Source organism: Salvelinus namaycush, chromosome 21, assembly GCF_016432855.1.
Source record: "Salvelinus namaycush isolate Seneca chromosome 21, SaNama_1.0, whole genome shotgun sequence".
Classification (NCBI taxonomy): Eukaryota; Metazoa; Chordata; class Actinopteri; order Salmoniformes; family Salmonidae; genus Salvelinus; species Salvelinus namaycush.
In genome coordinates, this window is record NC_052327.1 from 7,019,429 (window position 1) to 7,039,144 (window position 19,716).

The window sequence follows — 19,716 nt, forward strand, 5'->3', positions numbered from 1 at the left end:
ACTCACTTTTCTATGAAGATAATATCACCCTCAGCATCTAATAATATGTTGTGTTATAGGTTAATTTGTTGTAATTTCTATTAAATTCATGTGAAAGAGATATGTGCTTATTTCCACAGGGACACTGTAAATCTACTACAATGAAAATGAAAACAACTAACATTATTTACAATCTCACTATCATGAGTGAAAAAAAAATAAAAAAAAGTTAAAGTTACCTTGTATGTGTATGATTAAGATTTTCGTTTTAAATACCACATAGGCGTTTACATAGGCTAATACTTCAAATACTGTAAGTCAGTATAAATAATATACTGTAAAATACTAATCAAGTGAAACCGCTTATTGAAATAAACCAATAGACTGCTTTATATTGACATACGTCACGTAGGTAACGGGTTGCGTCACAGTTTCGACTGAATACCTATCATACTTTTCTACAGGAGTAGTCGGTCGGTGCGGAAGGGCGTAGGGTTCTTGTTCGTCGAAAGTATATATTTCAAACCGAGTGGGCCAACAATTACTGAATTGCGCTTTGATTGCTGGAATAATCGTACGTTTTTTAAATTACCGAAATCGGACACATCGCTGGCTTTTAAAACAAAGGCTTCAGGTGTTGGGGCCGACATGTTTGTCAGCGGCTTGGTTTCGGTGTTTCTATTCTTTCATGCAACAGGTGAGTGCTCCTTCTGTCGATCTAAAGTCCTCATGACTTTAAACTAGCCCTACGTTTCAATTTAGTGTTTATTATATTAGTAAGATATGCACTTGATTGCTGTATATTTTCTAACTTTCACTTTAGGCCCACAGGTAGGCACAGGTCATAGATCCGTTTACCCAACCCAAAATAAGAAAACAACATAATTAACAGACCTGGGATCAGTAGGGGCTTGCCTTGGCTAAGTCATTGTACACAGTTCTTAAAAAGTAGGAAACAATATATCTACAATGATTCACATACATCTGACTAGCTATTAAAAATATAACCTAGTCAGACCGTTACTAGGTGGGCTCCCAAGTGACGCAGCGGTCTAAGGCGCTGCATCTCGGTGCTAGAGGTGTCACTACAGACCTTTGTTTGATTCCAGGCTGTATCACAACTGGCTGTGATTGGGAGTCCCATAGGGCGGTGCAAAATTGGCCCAGGGTCCTCCGGGTTAGTGTTTGGTCCGGGTAGGCCATCATTGTAAATAAGAATTTGTTCTTAACTGACTTGCCTAGTTAAATAAATAGACATAAAAGAATTACTCTGTTGCAGCTGGCTGAGGGGCGTTGTTAGATAGGTTTGGCATAGCACAGAGAATTTCCAACCAAACCTTATTTTGCCAATACTTCCTGACTTGAAAGACAACCAATATCTTCTAAACGTCCATGTCTAGTTGCAGGTGGTTCATTTTGAATTTAGAAAATGCTCTGTTATTAAATGTAGTTTTTTTTGTCTTTAGCTCCATGAAGTATTCTGACAATGTGTACGCCATCTTGACTATTTCAAATCTTTGATTTTGCTGGGCACCGGTCCATGGCCCGTGGTGTGATCGGCCAAAAGTGGTGAGAGAGGAGCGCCCTTCTCGAATCAAACAGTAATCTGCGATGATCGGTCATGTTGTCAAAAAGAAAACAGGGTGCATCCTCCAGAAACATCTCTTTTCCTTTAAAAAAGTGTTTTCGCTAAGTATTCAGACCTCGACTTTTTCCACATTTTGTTACGTTACAGCCTTATTCTAAAACGGAGGAAATAAAACAATTTCCCTAGCAATCTACACACGATACCCTATAATCAAAAAGCGAAACATGTTTTTAGAATTTTTTGCAAATGTATTAAAAACAAAGAATATACCTCATTTACATAAGTATTTAGAACCTTTCCTATGAGACATGAAATTGAGCTCAGGTGCACCCTGTTTCCATTGATCATCCTTGAGATGTTTCTACAACTTGATTGGAGTCCACCTGTGGTAAATTCAATTGATTGGACATGATTTGGAAAGGCACACACCTGTCTATATAAGGTCCTACAATTGACAGAGCATGTCAGAGCAAAAACCAAGCCATGAGGTCAAAGGAATTGTCCGTAGAGCTCCGAGATGGGATTGTGTCCAGGCACAGATCTGGTGAAGGGTACCAAGGCATTTATGCAGCATTGAAGGTCCCCAAGAACACAGTGGCTTCCATCATTCTTAAATGGAAGAAGTTTTGAACCACAAAGACTCTTCCTAGAGCTGGCTGCCTGGCCAAAATGAGAAATCGGGGGAGAAGGGCCTTGCTCAGGGAGATGACCAAGACCCCGATGGTCACTCTGACAGAGCTCTAGAGTCCCTCTGTGGAGATGGGAGAACATTCCAGAAGGACAACCAATTCTGAAGCACTCCACCAATCAGGCCTTTATGGTAGTGGCCAGATGAGAGCCACTCCTCAGTAAAAGGCACATAACAGCCCGCTTGGAGTTTTCCAAAAGATACTGAGTAAAAGGTCTGAATACTTATGTAAATGTGATATTTCAGTTTTTTTATTGTGTGTGTGTGTCGTTTGAGGGGGGGGGGGGGGGGGGGGGGGACTTTCAATTTTTGAATAAGGCTGTAACCTAATTTTTTTGTTGTTGAAAAAGTCAAGGGGTCTGAATACTTTCTGAAGGCACTGTATGTCTGAATTGTCAAGCTAGTTTTCACTGGGAAGGCAGATGAAGTGTTTATCAAAAGCAATCACTTTTTCATGTGAAAACACAGTATCCTACTCATTCCTCCTCATGTTTTATTATTTCCCTTTTGTTTTGCACCAACTTTACCGTGGGATTTGAACGGGGCACCTGGCTCACGCCCGGGAGGCAGCCCGGTTCTGAAACGAATGCAATCAACTTTCACCCTGTGCAAAACACACTTAGATTATTTGAATCCCCTCATTGATTGAGACAGGTGGGTGTCCACCCCAAAGTGCTGCATGTCATGACCCTAACCTGTCTCAATCAATGAGAGAAGATCTGAAATGGACAAGATGTCGGCGTACACATTGTTGGATTACATCAGGGAGCAAAACGTTTTAGTTTAATAACTGAGCATTTTCTAAGTTCAAACGAACCCCCTGCAACTAGACATGGACATTTAGAAGACATTGGTTGTCTTCCAAGTCGGGAATTGAGGAAGTATCGACTAGTTAAGGTTGGTCACAAATTCTCTGTGCTATGCCAAACAGTACTCGGGGAGCAGAAAGATTTTATTGACAGGGTGTGGGGGGAACAAATTATTTTCAGCCTCGTTTAGATTTTTTTTCTGCTTATACTTTGACATTTGGTAGGCTTTGTTTGTCAACTTGTCTATAATTAGATGCATGCAGCTTCTCTTCTGTCATTACTTGATCCTCTTCTAGAATACTAAGTAAAGCCTTGCTCACCAGAATGTCGTAAACCAATAGAATGATCAATGCAGGGCCTCCCGAGTGGCGCAGTGGTCTAAGGCAGTGCTAGCTGTGCCGCTAGAGATTCTCGGTTGGAGTCCAGGCTCTGTCGCAGCCGGCCGCGACCGGGAGACCCAAGGGGCGGCGCACAATTGGCCCAGCGTCGTCCGGGTTAGGGGAGGGTTTGGCCGGCAGGGATGTCCTTGTCCCATCGCACACTAGCGACTCCTGTGGCGGGCCGGGCGCAGTGCACGCTGACACTGTCGCCGGGTGCACGGTGTTTCCTCCGACGCATTGACACGGCTGGCTTCCGGATTAAGTGGGCATTGTGTCAAGAAGCAGTGCGGCTTGGTTGGGTCGTGTTTCGGAGGACGCACGGCTCTCGACCTTTGCCTCTCCCGAGTCCGTACTGGAGTTGCAGCGATGAGACTGTAACTACCAATTGGATACCAGGAAATTGGAGAGAAAACGTTTTTTTTTTTTTTTTAAGTGATCAATGCATCAACAGTCTAGTTGACATAATTTCTCCTCTCACAGAGCGAGGATGTTTAGGGACCGGTTTCAAGGAAATTAAAAGCTGTGAAAATGATCCAACATGTTTTGTCTTGGATACATATTTTTTGTGGTTAGAAATGAAATACGGTCAGCTTTTGTCACTGAAAGAAATTGCACGTCTGTGCTACACGACACAGTCCTTAAGTGCGCATCCTTATTCTCAAAAGCTGCTGAAAGAAATTAATCATATTTCATGTTCCAGTGACAAAATGACCATTTGATCTATCATTTTACTGCGAGGACTACTTCATTCTGCAGGAGTATTATTACAATAGGCTACATGTACAGTCAATGTCCCGACTTCAGTTAGTATTCCAACTATTAGGCTACTCCACTCTAAAATAATTCCATCATCCATACAGTGCCATTTGATAAATGCAAAGAGACATCACTTACAAAACGTCAGTGTTATGACCGACATTCGTGATTGTCATTCCTTAGGCCGACGCGTCTCGTAACCTCAATTTATGCCTACGCTGCTGTGCGTCTCGGTCTCGGCCACTCATCTCTGCCACATTTCAGTGTAATCATTGAATAAACACCACATTTTGGAGCATATTTTACACGTTGAAGTCTATTAGCACATTTTTGATGTGACTGACATGCGGTAATGATAAATAGTGTAATGGCTTATTTTCTATGAATCTTAATTATTGTGAAAAGCTCATGTTTTACCGGTACGGTGTACCCCCACTATTTCTTTTGCCAGTACTCCGGACCACACAGACTAACTCACCTCTGACAGTACCTAACCTTTAGCGGCTAATGGAGCAGCACATTAGCCCGTTACAATCTGCTATCTAACATCTGTTTTTGTTTTTTTAGATGTCCCTTTTATGTTCTTAATAATATAACGTTTCACTTATATGCTTGCTAAACCATAGCCCAGAACTGAATCTTACTATAGACCACAGAGTCTATAAGGTTCAGCTCTGGGTTAACTAAACCGTAAGGCAATGAATGGATATTTAACTTTTTCAGACTGTCTGAAATGACATGGGGTGTATTCATTATGTCTTGCAACCAAATAGAAGCAAACTAAACAAAATGGAGAGGGACCTACCTGAATTTGTCCAATGTAATCTTGCTGCCGGTGCTTTCCGCTAGCTGTTGTAAACGCTGTATGGAATTTTCATTGCACCATTACAATGTGTCGCTAACTTGAAAGCAGAGTTGACAGGGAACAATATACTTTTCAAACGCGTACAATTTCCAGAGTGGGCTCTGGTACTTTTAATGATATTACCCATTTTGTACATAGAAATTGACATTTATAGGTCATTAATCAACCACAGCCCTCCTTTAGGATTGCACACACAGCAAATCACCAGCAATGGGAGTTCGCTTTGAATCCATTTACCATTCATTCTGTTGGTGGTGCTCCTGATATTGATTAAAACTTCAGAATTAGCAGAGAGCCCACTCTGGAAATGTTATGTACTTATATTGTTTGGACAAGTATATGTCTTAAAATGAACAAAATCAAAAAGGACACTTTTTTGAGATTCATATTAATATTTTTTTTATGTTGAATAAATTAATGTCAGTATTTGTATTTCAGAATCTATGCGTACTCCATATGTTAGAGCACACTATAAGGAATATAATGACACCAAGATGTTGTCTGTATCATGTATGGTTCAGTTCATCAAGTCTTACAGTAGGCAGGTATAGGTCTAAAAATGGCCACTTTCATCATGATTGTGATAAAAATGTAAAAAGCACGTCAAACAGCCTTACTCACAATTTAAGTCTCTAGGTGAAAATTGTTCTGGCAATCTGAGATGCCAAAAATATTTTCTTCCTCCGCTGGTGTGGAATCGCCATTTATCTTTCTAAATATTATCTGGTGTTTGGAGTACCACCTGTCACTGGACACGGTCATTTATAAGAGACAAGTTTCTTCCGAATTGAGAACAAAACGTATCGGCAAGAAAAGTTTTGTTAAAAAAAATAATAATTGCTGTCCGGGTTTTCCACTAGCGACGGTGTAACGGCTGTATGGGATCGTTTACATCTCAGTTAGAATGTGTAGCTACTTTCAAGCTGTAGTCCGCTGTGAGTCAAGTCGGCCTAGTGATATGGTCCTTTAACAAGACACTTTTATGAACCACACCACACTGAACAGCCTGTCACAAGGGCAGCCTTTGTGCTGTACAAAAACCCCTTGATTATCATCTTAGTTTCAAGAGTTGAGCTAAACATTTGAATGGTGTAGAAGGCCTTCAAACATTCCAAACGTCAACACATGCGCCACTACTTTCCACCTGTTATCTGTGTGGTTATTGTCTCACCTTGGAAGCTTTGCCTTCCCACCCCCGATACTCACGTAACAAGGAAATCAATCAATGGATTTTCTCTGACTAAACCATTTCTCTAAATGGGCAAACTAAACTCTCGTATCTCTTTGTTGTTCAGTCACGAACTACCCTCAAATAAAAGCTGTTGAGTAAAAGTAAAGACATTTTCTATTAAGGTGACTCAAGGGAAAGTCACCCAGCTAAATAGTACTTGAGTAAAAGTATCTGATTTTAAATGTACTTAAGTACAGTGGTAGAACAATTACACAATTGTCACACTTTTACTCAAGTGAACAAATGCTATACATCAAATTCTTTATATTACACAAACCATAAGGAACAATTATTATTTTGAAAAAAAATACAAACAGCCAGGGGCACACTCCAACACTTGGGTATAATTTACAAACGCTGTATTTGTGTTTAGTGAATCCGCCAGATCAGAGGCAGTAGGGATGATACCGTGTTATATTGATAGGTGCGTGAATTGGATTATATTGCTGTCCTGCATGAGCATTGGAAATGTAACGAGTACTTTTGGGTGTCAGTGAAAATGTATGGGAGTAAAAGTTTTCAAAAATAATAAATAGTAAAATACAGATACTACTAAGTATTTTTATGTAGTTACTTTACACCACTGGTTGGATATATAATATCCTCTAATAGAACACTAGGGTGTAGAAATGAGCTAGGCTGTCCTATCCTGTATGTACCTGATGAAGGAATGTACAGTATTACTACCCAGGTTGTGACTGTTACTAATGCCACTTTTGGTGGTGAATGGTGGTACTGCTCAGTAGGTTTCTGGCTGGACCATAGACTCTAAATGTCTGGAGTGGACATACTTACAGTCCAGTCTATTCAAATTCAAATTTAGAAAGATGCTTTCTTGTCCAAATGTCCATCCAATTTTTATTAATTCAGAAAATAATATAGTGTTCTTGGTTTCCCACTCTGAAAGGGCCCTTCAGACTGTTTTGGCCCAGTTTCACATAAAGGTTTTCTGGCTCAGTACAGAGGAGTGAGTCACATTTACCAAGAATTTGTTCGCAGTCAGGCCACGTGCTGTAGGCTTCAGGCCATTGGTTGGCTGAGCACCAGACATGCTCTTAGGGCGATAGGGGCGGGTCATTAAAAGGTTCTTCCTTAAGTTCAGCAGAAACTAAACCAGTCATCTCTGCAGGTGTGTGTTTCTGTTGTGTTAGCGGCGGTCAGACTGGAGCACCTGGTGTTTGAATTCCAATGATGCAGTGTCATCTCCTTCATTTCCCTGACTGCTCGCTTTACTTTTCTCTCCCTTTCCCCAGGTGTAGAGGCCTTCATAGTCACAACCAAAAATGCAAATGTGAGGGCTAAAGAGAATGAGGGTAAGTCCTGGAGAATGGAAATTAACTCTAAATGGGCAGTTTCTAAAATAAACAAAAGCTTTCACCTGTCATTGTGTGTGTGTGTGTTACAAGCAAGGAATAATGTATTTAAAAAATCTATTGTATTTATTATATGCTATTTTGCATATTTATCCCCAAGTAATGTAGTTAAAATGATCAATCTCATGTCTACAGGGGCTGATCTTTCCTGTATTCCCTCGGCTGACTTTGGGGCAGATGCCAGAGTTGAGTGGAAGTTTAGAGACATGACGGGTTCTACGACCTATGTCATTTTCGATGGGAAACCCACCTGTAAGTACACAAACTGTTCAGACTTGATTCCAAGGAAATGCATGACATGTGACTTCTTGTATTTGTGTCGTGATTGCTTCTGCATTTTTTTTCTACAATTAGGGCTAGATATACTTACCACAAATGAGTTACCTGCCATAATAATTACATATTTTATAATCACTGATTACCTTGCTCTCTTTCAGCGCTTTATGAGGGCCGTGCCACTAAGTTTGATGGGGTGCTGAGGTTCAGCAAGGTGACGCGCAAAGATAATGGACAGTATCAATGTGAGGTGTCTAACAAACAGTATGTTGGGGATGTCAAGGTGAATCTCACTGTTTTAGGTAAGGAGAGTCTTATCATCTAACTGTTGCGCAACATATCTATCATTTCCGGTTAATTAACCAATATGGCCTGAGGGGGTGTGGTGTATGGCCAATATACCACGGCTAAGGGCTGTTCTTACATACGACGCAACGTGGAGTGCCTGGACACAGCCCTTAGCCGTGTTATACTGGCTGTATATCACAAACCGCCGAGGTGCCTTATTACTATTATAAACTAGTTACCAACATAATTAGAGCAGTAAATAAATGTTTTGTCATACCAATGGTAAACGGTCTGATATACCATGGCTTTCAGCCAATTAGCATTCAGGGCTAGAACCACCCAGTTTATAATTATTATTATTATAGAACAGCTAGACACTGCTTTGAAGGATTATTTGTGGGACTGAATTTATCCCAGTGTGAGAAACTGATTGTCTGTAAATGTTATACACATTTGCAATCGGTTGCAGACAGTTTCATGTTGTCACGATGCTATGACCATATTAGTGAATTGATTCGTGATACCACGGCCATAAGATGTAAATATTATTGTATAAAATAAAAGAGAGTACTTTATTAATTGGTGATTGCACCAGCCAATATACATACACAATAGAAACACACAGACCGTAAGAACAGCAACTAGCTGGTTGCCGAGTCACTAAAACAGGTTAGTGCCTCTCTGCTCTCACTCTTTCACTACCTCTCTTACATCCTCCTGCAGTACCTCCATCCGTGCCCATGTGTAGGATCCCTACCTCTGTGACGACGGGGAATCGCGTGCTACTGTTCTGTCATGACGCCGAGGGGTCTCCTTCCCCCACCTACAAGTGGTATAAGGACAAGACCCCTCTTCCCGAGGACCCCAGCCAGTTCCCTGCCTTCAAGAACTACACGTACAAGATCAATCCTCTCAATGGCAACCTGGTCAGTGGTTGCTGAATACACCTCACCTGGATCATATTCATTAGGGCACACTGTAGCAAACCATTTTGCAATGGACAACAAAAACAATATTTTTCCAATTTTGGGGTGGAGCCTAATTAGTACAACCCAGGTGCCAGATGTGTTTGTGTTGTATGGTCAACTCGGCAGGCTAAAGGCGTCATCATGCTTCAGGTCGGCTAGCACCTAGCCAAAGTCCGCTAGGCGAAACTAACAAGTGTGATCGCATATATTCCCTTAAAAGACCTTTGCTTGAAAAACGTTAAAAAAAGCGGCAATAGTACTTTTTCCATCTCGAGACGCCTCAAAATAGTCCAATTTGAATCTGATAACGTGCGATTTTACATCTTGCTAATGTTTTTGGTGAAGAAATGTGGATAAATGATTTATTTCGTTGAATGACGACAACCACTTAATTGAAGAATCCCTACTGTTGACCAATCACCGACGAAGGGGCGTTGACTTTGGCTGATGACTTTGGCTGGTGACTTTGGCTGGTGACTTTGGCTGGTGACTTTGGCTTGCCCCGAGAAAAAAATGTTGTGCGGACAAACCAAGAAAAAAATAAAAACTTGTTGAAGACAAATGTTGTCATATGCATGAACTGTTTTGGCTGGGAAGCATACGAACGCTCTTAACACAACAGTACTGTTTGGCAACTTTACATCTCTCTCTCTCTCTCATTCCAGTTGTTCACCTTGTGTTTTATATCAGTGATTTGTAAACATCTCCATATCTCTGCTGCAGGAGTTTCCCTCTGCTTTGGTGATAGATACAGGAGACTACAGCTGTGAAGCTATGAATGATGCCGGCCCTGTTCAACGCTGTCAAGCTGTGAGGATGGAAGTCCGTAAGTGCCCTTTGCTTTCTATGGGGGAAAGCCCATTGCAGACTAGCCTGGGCTAAACCGGGGATAAGAATAAACATTTTACCAAAATGAAAAGCAATATAGAATTGTTCAACTAACTTATTTACTGGGCCATCAACTCGATGTAAAACACTATGGTTTGGTTGAAAGCTTACTGACAAATAAAAACAAATAAATATATATATAGGAAAGTGTTTTCTACACTGAAATATAGGTCATAGGCAAGGCTCTAAAGTGCGACCGGTCGCATATGCTCCTAAATATTTTACTGTGCGGCTTGGAATTTTTAGCTCCTAGAAAACAAATCTTCCAGATATATAATTGTTTTAATGATTAGGCTTCACTGTACCACTGTTTCTGAGTGCCCTAGAGAGAGAAAAGCAAGCAGTGTTTGCACCATTACATCAGAGATAACCGCTTGTCTCTAGCCTAAACCGTTGAAAGATTGTGACCATATTACCAGCGTTAGGGTTTCCCCCCTTCTTCGGCGCATTGGTTGGATGCATCTCAATTGACGGGGGTGCGTTTTACATTCAGAAACCATGTTGCGGGCCGTTTAATCCTCCGACCTGTTCAGGTCTCCAAGACTGCCACCATTTAGTCGCATTTTGACACCCTTTGACTTGGCTGTGCGAGGGAACATTTTTATTGGTCACATTGGTGCGAGCTGCACATTCTACATGGTCACTTCACTCAAAACATTCTTTTTTTAGGAGGCTAAACCGTGATTTGGTCAAACAGTATAGTACATTATCCTCATGATTCCTGTAATAAAAGCCTCCCTGACCCTGTACCTGTTTTGCTGAGGCCTGCTGTGTCACGTGAGCCACTCTTTCCCCGTTCCTGAGGGGAAAAAATGCTCGGGAAGGGGTGGGAAAAAAAGGGTCCTGATTTGAATAACATTTTAAAATCCAGTTGCTTGGAAAACACAGCTGTCATGGTTGGAGTGAGGAGGTTCTCCGGTTTCTGTAGGTTTATTTTTATTTCTCAACTCTCAATTTTGAGCTCAATAGCAACTATTTTGCAAACAATATATTTTATATGGCTTTGCGATACGGAGCATGCAAAATGCGAATATGCCATTGGGAGCGCATTGGCCTCATTGGGGCAGTAGGCTACAACAGCAAGGTTTTTTGGGACATTACATTTTACTGTTAGATTAATACATGGCTACTAGCAGTGGGTATTATAAACTCAGCAAAAAAAGAAACGTCCCTTTTTCAGGACCCTGTCTTTCAAAGATGATTAGTAAAAATCCAAATAACTTCACAGATCTTCATTGCAAAGGGTTTAAACACTGTTTCCCATGCTTGTTCAATGAACCATAAACAATGAATGAACATGCATCTGTGGAACGGTCGTTAAGACACTAACAGCTTGCAGTCGGTTGGCAATTAAGGTCACAGTTATAAAAACTTAGAACACTAAAGAGGCCTTTCTACTGACTCTGAAAAACACCAAAAGAAAGATGCCCAGGGTCCCTGCTCATCTGCGTGAATGTGCCTTAGGCATGCTGCAAAGAGGCATGAGGACTGCAGATGTAGGCAGGGCAATAAATTGCAATGTCCGTACAATGAGACGTCTAAGACAGAGCTACAGGGAGACCGGACGGACAGTTGATCGTCCTCGCAGTGGCAGACCACGTGTAACAACACCTGCACAGGATCGGTACATCCGAACATCACACCTGCAGGACAGGTACAGGATGGCAACAACTGCCTGAGTTACACCAGGAACGCACAATCCCTCCATCAGTGCTCAGACTATCCGCTATAGGCTGAAAGAGGCTGGACTGAGGGCTTGTAGGCCTGTTGTAAGGCAGATCCTCACCAGACATCACCGGCAACAGCGTCGCCTATAGGCACAAACCCACTGTCGCTGGACCAGACAGGACTGGCAAAAAGTGCTCTTTACTGATGAGTTGCGGTTTTGTCTCACCAGGGGTGATGGTCGGATTCGCGTTTATCGTCGAAGGAATGAGCGTTACACCGAGGCCTGTACTCTGGAGCGGGATCGATTTGGAGGTGGAGGGTCCGTCATGGTCTGGGGCGGTGTGTCACAGCATCCTCGGACTGAGCTTGTTGTCATTGCAGGCAATCTCAACACTGTGCGTTACAGGGAAGACATCCTCCTCCCTCATGTGGTACCCTTCCTGCAGGCTCATCCTGACATGACCCTCCAGCATGACAATGCCACCAACCATACTGCTCGTTCTGTGCGTGATTTCCTGCAAGACAGGAATGTCAGTGTTCTGCCATGGCCAGCGAAGAGCCCGGATCTCAATCCCATTGAGCACGTCTGGGACCTGTTGGATCGGAAGGTGAGGGCTAGGGCCATTTCCCCCCCCCCCCCAGAAATGTCCGGGAACTTGCAGGTACCTTGGTGGAAGAGTGGGGTAACATCTCACAGCAAGAACTGGCAAATCTGGTGCAGTCCATGAGGAGGAGATGCACTGCAGTACTTATTGCAGCTGGTGGCCACACCAGATACTGACAGTTACTTTTGATTCTGACCCCACCCCCCTTTGTTAGACACATTATTCAATTTCTGTCACATGTCTGTGGAACTTGTTCAGTTTGTTTCAGTTGTTGAGTCTTATGTTCATACAAATATTTACACTTGTTAAGTTTGCTGAAAATAAACGCAGTTGACAGTGAGAGGATGTTTATTTAGAGTTGGCGATCTAGCTAATGCGTTTTGAGTTTCCACTTACTCGGGTGGTGAATTAGCCCCAAATAAATTAGCCTGTGATATAAAAATGCAGGCAAATTCATCGCAATTGAAGAAAAAAAAAAGAATTCTGGAGCCCTATTTTAACAGTCAAATATAAAATGCATGACAATCACTGGGTTAGGTTGCACATTCAAATATGAAAAAAGATCACTTATTTCTTGAATACCATTTCAGTAGTCTATTACACGTTTTAATGAAGAACTCTATGACTTGATATGAGGATGATGATGATGATGATAAATGTCATTTAGCAGATGCTTTTATTCAAAGTGACTTAGTAATACGTGCTACATTTTACGTATGGATGGTCCCGGGAATTGATCCCACTATCCTTGCATTACAAGAGCCACGCTCTACCAACAGAGCCATGCTCGCAACCCCACAATTTTTTGGGGTGCGACCAAATCATGGGCTGGTGGACCTCGTGCCACTAAGTTTTTCAGTTTGTGCCACATGCCCATAATTTAGTCGCACCAAAACAAAATTGTGGCGTCGTGCAATTTGAAAAAATGTGTAGCTCATCTGATCGAGCATGGCACTTTCAGTGCCAGGACAGTGGGTTCTATTCCCGGGACTGCCAGGACAGTGGGTTCTATTCCCGGGACTGCCAGGACAGTGGGTTCTATTCCCGGGACTGCCAGGACAGTGGGTTCTATTCCCGGGACTGCCAGGACAGTGGGGGGAATGTTAGTATGGAGCCATGCTGTTGCAGCAGATTCACATGTGACCTGTAAACCTCAAATGTTCCCATGCTGGTTGAGCTGGTAGTGATGTTGCCAAACAACCTTTTGAAATCATAAACAGTGCTAGTAGGTGCTTGGCTATTTACCATCAGATTTTTTTTCCTAGTCTGGTATCTCATGCAGTTGATCAGTCACTCACACTGTTTTCATCAATCAAATCCATCAATTGTATTTCTAAAGCCTTATTTACATCAGCGGTGTTCAAGTGCTTTTCCACTCATCTGGTCTAGATGCGTTGTGTGCTTTGTTCTTTATTGCATACAGTGTATGTGTGTGTAAGTGTAACGCGTAAATATTGTCTGTCCTCGGTTGCAACACTCACTACCACATTCCAAACTGCGTCTGGGAACAACGTCAGGACAAGAACTGTTTGTCGGGAGCCTCATGAAATGGGTTTCCATGGCCGAGCAGCCGCACACAAGCCTTAAATCCCCATGCACAATGCCAAGCGTCGGCTAGAGTGGTGTAAAGCTCGCCGCAGTGGAAACACTTTCTCTGGAGTGATGAATCAAGCCTCACCATCTGGAACGACAGACGATTCTGGGTTTGGCGAATGCCAGGAGAATGCTACCTGTTCCAATGCATACTGCTAACTGCAAAGTTTGTTAGAGGAGGAATAATGGTCCGGTGCCTTATTTACATCAGCGGTGTTCAAAGTGCTTTTCCACTCATTTGGTCTAGATGTATTGTTTGCTTTGTTCTTTATTGCATACAGAACTCACACATTGAATTTCCACACCAGGACCACGGTGTTCAACTGAACACTGAGATTTTGAAACTATTTCACTCTATCCCATTTTGACTTTGTCGTTTAGGAATGTGAGCCAGTGTAACACATCTCATTTCCCTCCCGCGTTCTCTAATGCTCGCTCTCTCTCCCTCTCTCTCTAGGCAACATCAACACTGGTGGTATTGTTGCTGGGGTGATTGTGGCTCTCCTGGCCCTGGCCCTGCTGTGCTTTGGTCTGTGGTACGCCCACCGCAAAGGATACATGCCCAGTGAGTTTATATCCCCTATTCACCCTCAGGACTCCTCGTCCTGTATTAAGAAAGTGTCTAGTAGGAATGCTGATCTAGAATCCAATTGGCCGTTTAGATGATAATGAATTAGATCAAGCTGATCCTAACTGTTATAGGCCTATTTCTAATTTGCCCTGTTTATCAAAGGTGTTTGAAAAACGTGTCAATAATCAACTGACTGACTTTCTTGATGTCTATAGTATTCTCTCTGGTATGCAATCTGGTTTCCGATCAGGTTATGGATGTGTCACTGCAACCTTATAGGTCCTCAATGATGTCACCATTGCCCTTGATTCTAAGCTGCTATTTTTGTTGACTTTGCCAAAGCTTCTGATACGGTAGACCATTCCATTCCCGTGGGTCAGCTAAGGGGTATTGGTGTCTCTCTCTGAGGGGTCTTTGGCCTGGTTTGCTAAATACCTCTCTCAAAGAGTGTCTGACTTTATACACTGCAATCTGCTGTCTCAGCCACTGCTTGTCACCAAGGGAGTACCCCAAGGCTCAATTCTAGGCCCCACGCTCTTCTCAATTTACATCAACAACTTAGCTCAGGCAGTAGAAAGCGCTCTCATCCATTTATATGCAGATGATACAGTCTTATACTCAGCTGGCACCTTTCCGGATTTTGTGTTGAATGCTCTGCAACAAAGCTTTCTTAGTGTCCAAGCTTTCTCTACCCTTAACCTTGTTCTGAAGACCTCCAAAACAAAGGTCAGGTGGTTTGGTAAGAAGAATGCCCCTCTTCCCACAGGTGTTATTACTACCTCTGAGGGTTTAGAGCTTGAGGTAGTCACCTCATACAAGTACTTGGGAGTCCTTCTCTCAGCACATCAAAACTGCAGGCTAAAGTTAAATCCAGACTTGATTTCCTCTATCGTAATCGCTCCTCTTTCACCCCAGCTGCCAAACTAACCCTGATTCAGATGACCATCCTACCCATGCTAGATTACAGAGACATAATTTATAGATCGGCAGGTAAGGGTGCTCTCGAGCGGCTAGACGTTCTTTACCATTCGGCCATCAGATTTGCCACCAATGCTCCTTATAGGACACATCACTGCACTCTATACTCCGGTCATCTCTGTATACCCGTCGCAAGACCCACTGGTTGATGCCTATTTATGAAACCCTCTTAGGCTTCTCTCCCCCCTATTTGAGATATCTACTGCAGCCCTCATCCTCCACAAACGACACCCGTCTGCCAGTCACATTCTGTTAAAGGTCCCCAAAGCACACACATCCCTGGGTTGCTCCTCTTTTCAGTTCGTTGCAGCCAGCGACTGGAACGAGCTGCAACAAACACTCAAACTGGATAGTTTTATCTCAATCTCTTCATTTCAAACACTCAATCATGTTCACTCTTACTGACAGTTGTAGCTGCTTTGTGTGATGTATTGTTGTCTCTAACTTCTTGACCTTTGTGCTGTTGACTGTGTCCAACAGTGTTTGTACCATCTTTTGTGCTGCTACCATGCTGTGCTGTCATGTGTTGCTGCCTTGCTATGTTGTTGTCTTATGTCTCTCTTTTATGTAGTATTGTCTCGTTGTGATGTGTGTTTTGTCTTATATTTATTTATTTTTTTAATCCCCCGTCCCCGCAGGAGGCCTTTTGCCTTTTGGTAGGCCGTCATTGTAAATAAGAATGTGTTCTTAACTGACTTGCCTAGTTAAATAAAAAATATAACATGGACAGAGGGAACCTGATCCTTGATCTATACTCCTACTTTAAGACACTATAAAGACAGGGCCAGATCAGTGACTGATAACTTGCTGTTCATAATGTCTATAACCTTCAAATGCATATTCTAATCACCATACAAATGTCACATTTTACTCACTATTTATACATTTTTTTTTCATTTTGCCCTTACAGAAAAGAGTGAAAGGTAACTGATTACTTTGTCTACTCCGCCCTATATGTTCTTGTTAATGCATGACTTGTCAGATTAGTTTTACAGAGTTGAGGGCTTACAGTAGTTTGGAGGTTTTTAAATTGTGTGATATGTACAGTTTACATTATTGTTTTGTGATAACATTTCCTTGCACGTCTTACAAACAGTTGATAATACATCAGTATGATACACTATAAAGTAGTTGATAGATATACAGATGTTTCTGTTGGCTCATGTGTTGTTTCTCTCACAGCAAACCCTCAGTGGGCTACCAGCCAACATCGGAGTCCGGCGAGGACGAAGATGTAAGTTTCATCTGTTTTTTTTCCCCCACTTATTACAAGTCTGAGGCTTTTGTTTTTTTAGCCTTTCATTTCCGGAGTATTTCTTCCATCTCTCTCATAAGTTTGTATAGTTTTTGCAAACAGAAAATATGATTGAAAAGAACAGACAATAGTATTTGTCTATTTAGGGGGAACTCTCAGCTGCTGAAAATCATTTGTATATGCTTAGTTCTCCTCTCTGTTTGCTCTCATAGGGAAATTACATTTTTGATAAACAAAACCTTTTGCATCCCTAGATCATTATTGTGATCGTAGTGTATTATATGGTTTGGTTGTCAGGGAAATGATTTTGACTGAGTTCCCTTTCCTGTAATGTGTAATATTTGGCATTTAGCAGATTATTTTATCCAAAGCGACTTAGTCATGCGTGCAGATATTTTACTTATGGGTGGTTTTCGTGAATGGAACCCATTATCCTGGCGTTGCAAGCTCCACGATCTATCAACTGATTTACAGAGGACCACATGCAGTACCATCTCTAAAGAGTTAATGGTTGCTGTCCTTTTTCATCTTTTGTATTTCAGCGAAAAGGTGTAGCCTCGTTTCGTAACCGCAATCTTCTGTGTCTATTTCAGGGGGAATTCAGGCAGAAGTCTTCGTTCGTGGTATAGCCAGGGCGTGCAACACATGTCCCAGATATACCCGGGAGTCTACCGCAACTAGTGACTATGGGTGCGTCCCAATAACATCTCCCCTTTCTCCTGAAGTGTGCTGTCGTTCACTTCTTCCCACAAATCTCAAAGCATTGGGTTGTTGGAGTTATGGGTTAGTGGGTGTTTCCACCGTATTTCTTATACCAGTCATTGTCTTTCAAAATCAGTGACGGGAAGTGAACAAGTGCACACTTTGTGGGTAGAAGAGATAATTGGGACATAGCCTATATATGACAATACCACTGCCCCTTTTACCTGCTCACTGTGGATAGGTGTGAATTGGTGTTTTATTTTTATTTTTTATTCCATATGTTTATAAAAAAAAAAAAAAAAATTGGAATATTTCTCTAACTGGCAGTTACCTACATCTGTACTATTTTGTGGTGACTGTGTGTATAGATTTGAAAAAATACTTCCGCTTACACTTCATATTTCTCAAGTGCCTCCGTTCTGTGAAAGAAATCTCACATTCAAGGAAATGTAAGGGGGGACAAAAACTGTAAATTCATTCATGAAATCTTAAAGAACACTGGCCATTCATTTTCTAATCCTATTACTACATGCCTAGCTTTCTTTTATGGCTTTTCCCAAATTGCACAATATTCCCTATAGAGTGCGCGACTTTGGACCAGGGCTCATACAGTAGGGCTTTGGCCAAAAGTAGTGCATTGTGAAGGGTATTTGGTGCAGTTTCGGTATACATACCTTGTGTTTTATGTCTACTCTAAATCCATGCTTTCAGTGAGTTGTAATGTGGAAATGTTTTGTTTACGATAGATACAGACATTTGTTTGGCATTGTGTTTGTATTAGAATCAAACTCCATTGTATTGTTGTTTTGCATTTGCTTGTTGCGATGTTGCAGGTCCCAGATCTGTCTGTGCTGTCATGACAACTCATGAGGAGTTGTCTAGACACCAGAAACAGACTGGCAACCAGGCTTGTTGAGCTGTACATGGTCTCTTTCTTTGTAAGTTTGATCAGGTTGAGCATTCCAAAGAAATTATATTGTGCTCACAGCAAAATCATACAAGGTGATGAATTCGAATCAGGTTTAAGCGATATAGAGTATCAGTCAAAAGTTTGGACACCTACTCATTCAAGGGTTATTATTTTATTTTTACTATTTTCTACATTGTAGAGTAATAGTGATGACAAACTATGACATAACACATATGGAATCATGTAGTAACCAAAAGTGTTAAACAAATCAAAATATATTTTATGTTTGTGATCCTTCAAAGTAGCCACCCTTCGCCTTGACGACAGCTTTGCACACTCTTGGCATTCTCTCAACCAGCTTCACCTGGAGTGCTTTTCCAACATTCTTGAAGGAGTTCCCACATATGCTGAGCACTTGTTGGCTGCTTTTCCTTCACTCTGCGGTCCAACTCATCCCAAACCATCACAATTGGGTTAAAGTCGAGTGATTGTGGAGGCCAGGTCATCTGATGCAGCACTCATCACTCTCCTTCTTGGTCAAATAGCCCTTACACAGCCTGGAGGTGTGTTGTGTCATTGTCCTGTTGAAAAACAAATGATAGTCCCACTAAGCTCAAACCAGATGGGTTGGCGTATGGCTGCAGAATGCTGTGGTAGCCATGCTGGTTAAGTGTGCCTTGAATTCTAAATAAATCAAACCGTGTCACCAGCAAAGCACCACCACAACTCCTCCTCCATGCTTCACAGTGGGAAGCACACATGTGGAGATCATTTGTTCACCTACTCTGCTAACCTAATCTCACAAAGACAAGGTGGTTGGAACAAAATATCTCAAATTTGGACTCATCAGACCAAAGGACAGATTTCCACCAGTCTAATGTCCATTGCTCATATTTCTTTGGCCAATCAAGTCTCTTCTTCTTATTGGTGTCCTTTTTAGTAGTGGTTTCTTTGCAGCAATTCAACCATGAAGGCCTGCGTCTCCTCTGATGAGATCTGTCTGTTACTTGAACTTTGAAGCATTTATTTGGACTGCAATTTCTGAGGCTGGTAACTCTAACGTATCCTCTGCAGCAGAGGTAACTTTGGGTATTCCTTTCCTGAGGTGGTCCTCATGAGAGCCAGTTTCATCATAGTGCTTGATGCTTTTTGCGACTGCACTTGAAGAAACTTTCTTATTCCGCTTTGACTTACTTTCATGTCTTAAAATAATGATGGACTGTTGTTTCTCTTTGCTTATTTGAGCTGTTCTTGCCATAATATGGACTTGGTCTTAGGGCTATCGTCAAATAGGGCTATCGTCTGTATACCACAACTGATTGGCTCTAACGCATTAAGGAAAGAA

The 19,716-nt window shown here is 41.9% G+C and overlaps 1 protein-coding gene across 1 annotated transcript; it reads left to right on the forward strand.

The window, feature by feature from the left end:
* The first annotated feature begins 419 nt into the window (after positions 1 to 419).
* Positions 420 to 18,598, forward strand: LOC120066034 (junctional adhesion molecule A-like). Its single transcript, XM_039017099.1, has 10 exons — positions 420 to 676; positions 7,550 to 7,609; positions 7,805 to 7,921; positions 8,107 to 8,247; positions 8,957 to 9,159; positions 9,925 to 10,027; positions 14,413 to 14,520; positions 16,415 to 16,427; positions 16,687 to 16,738; positions 17,353 to 18,598. Exons 1-10 carry the CDS (start codon positions 628 to 630, stop codon positions 17,386 to 17,388), a joined length of 882 nt encoding a protein of 293 aa, XP_038873027.1. The 5' UTR covers positions 420 to 627; the 3' UTR covers positions 17,389 to 18,598.
* The last annotated feature ends 1,118 nt before the right edge of the window (positions 18,599 to 19,716 follow it).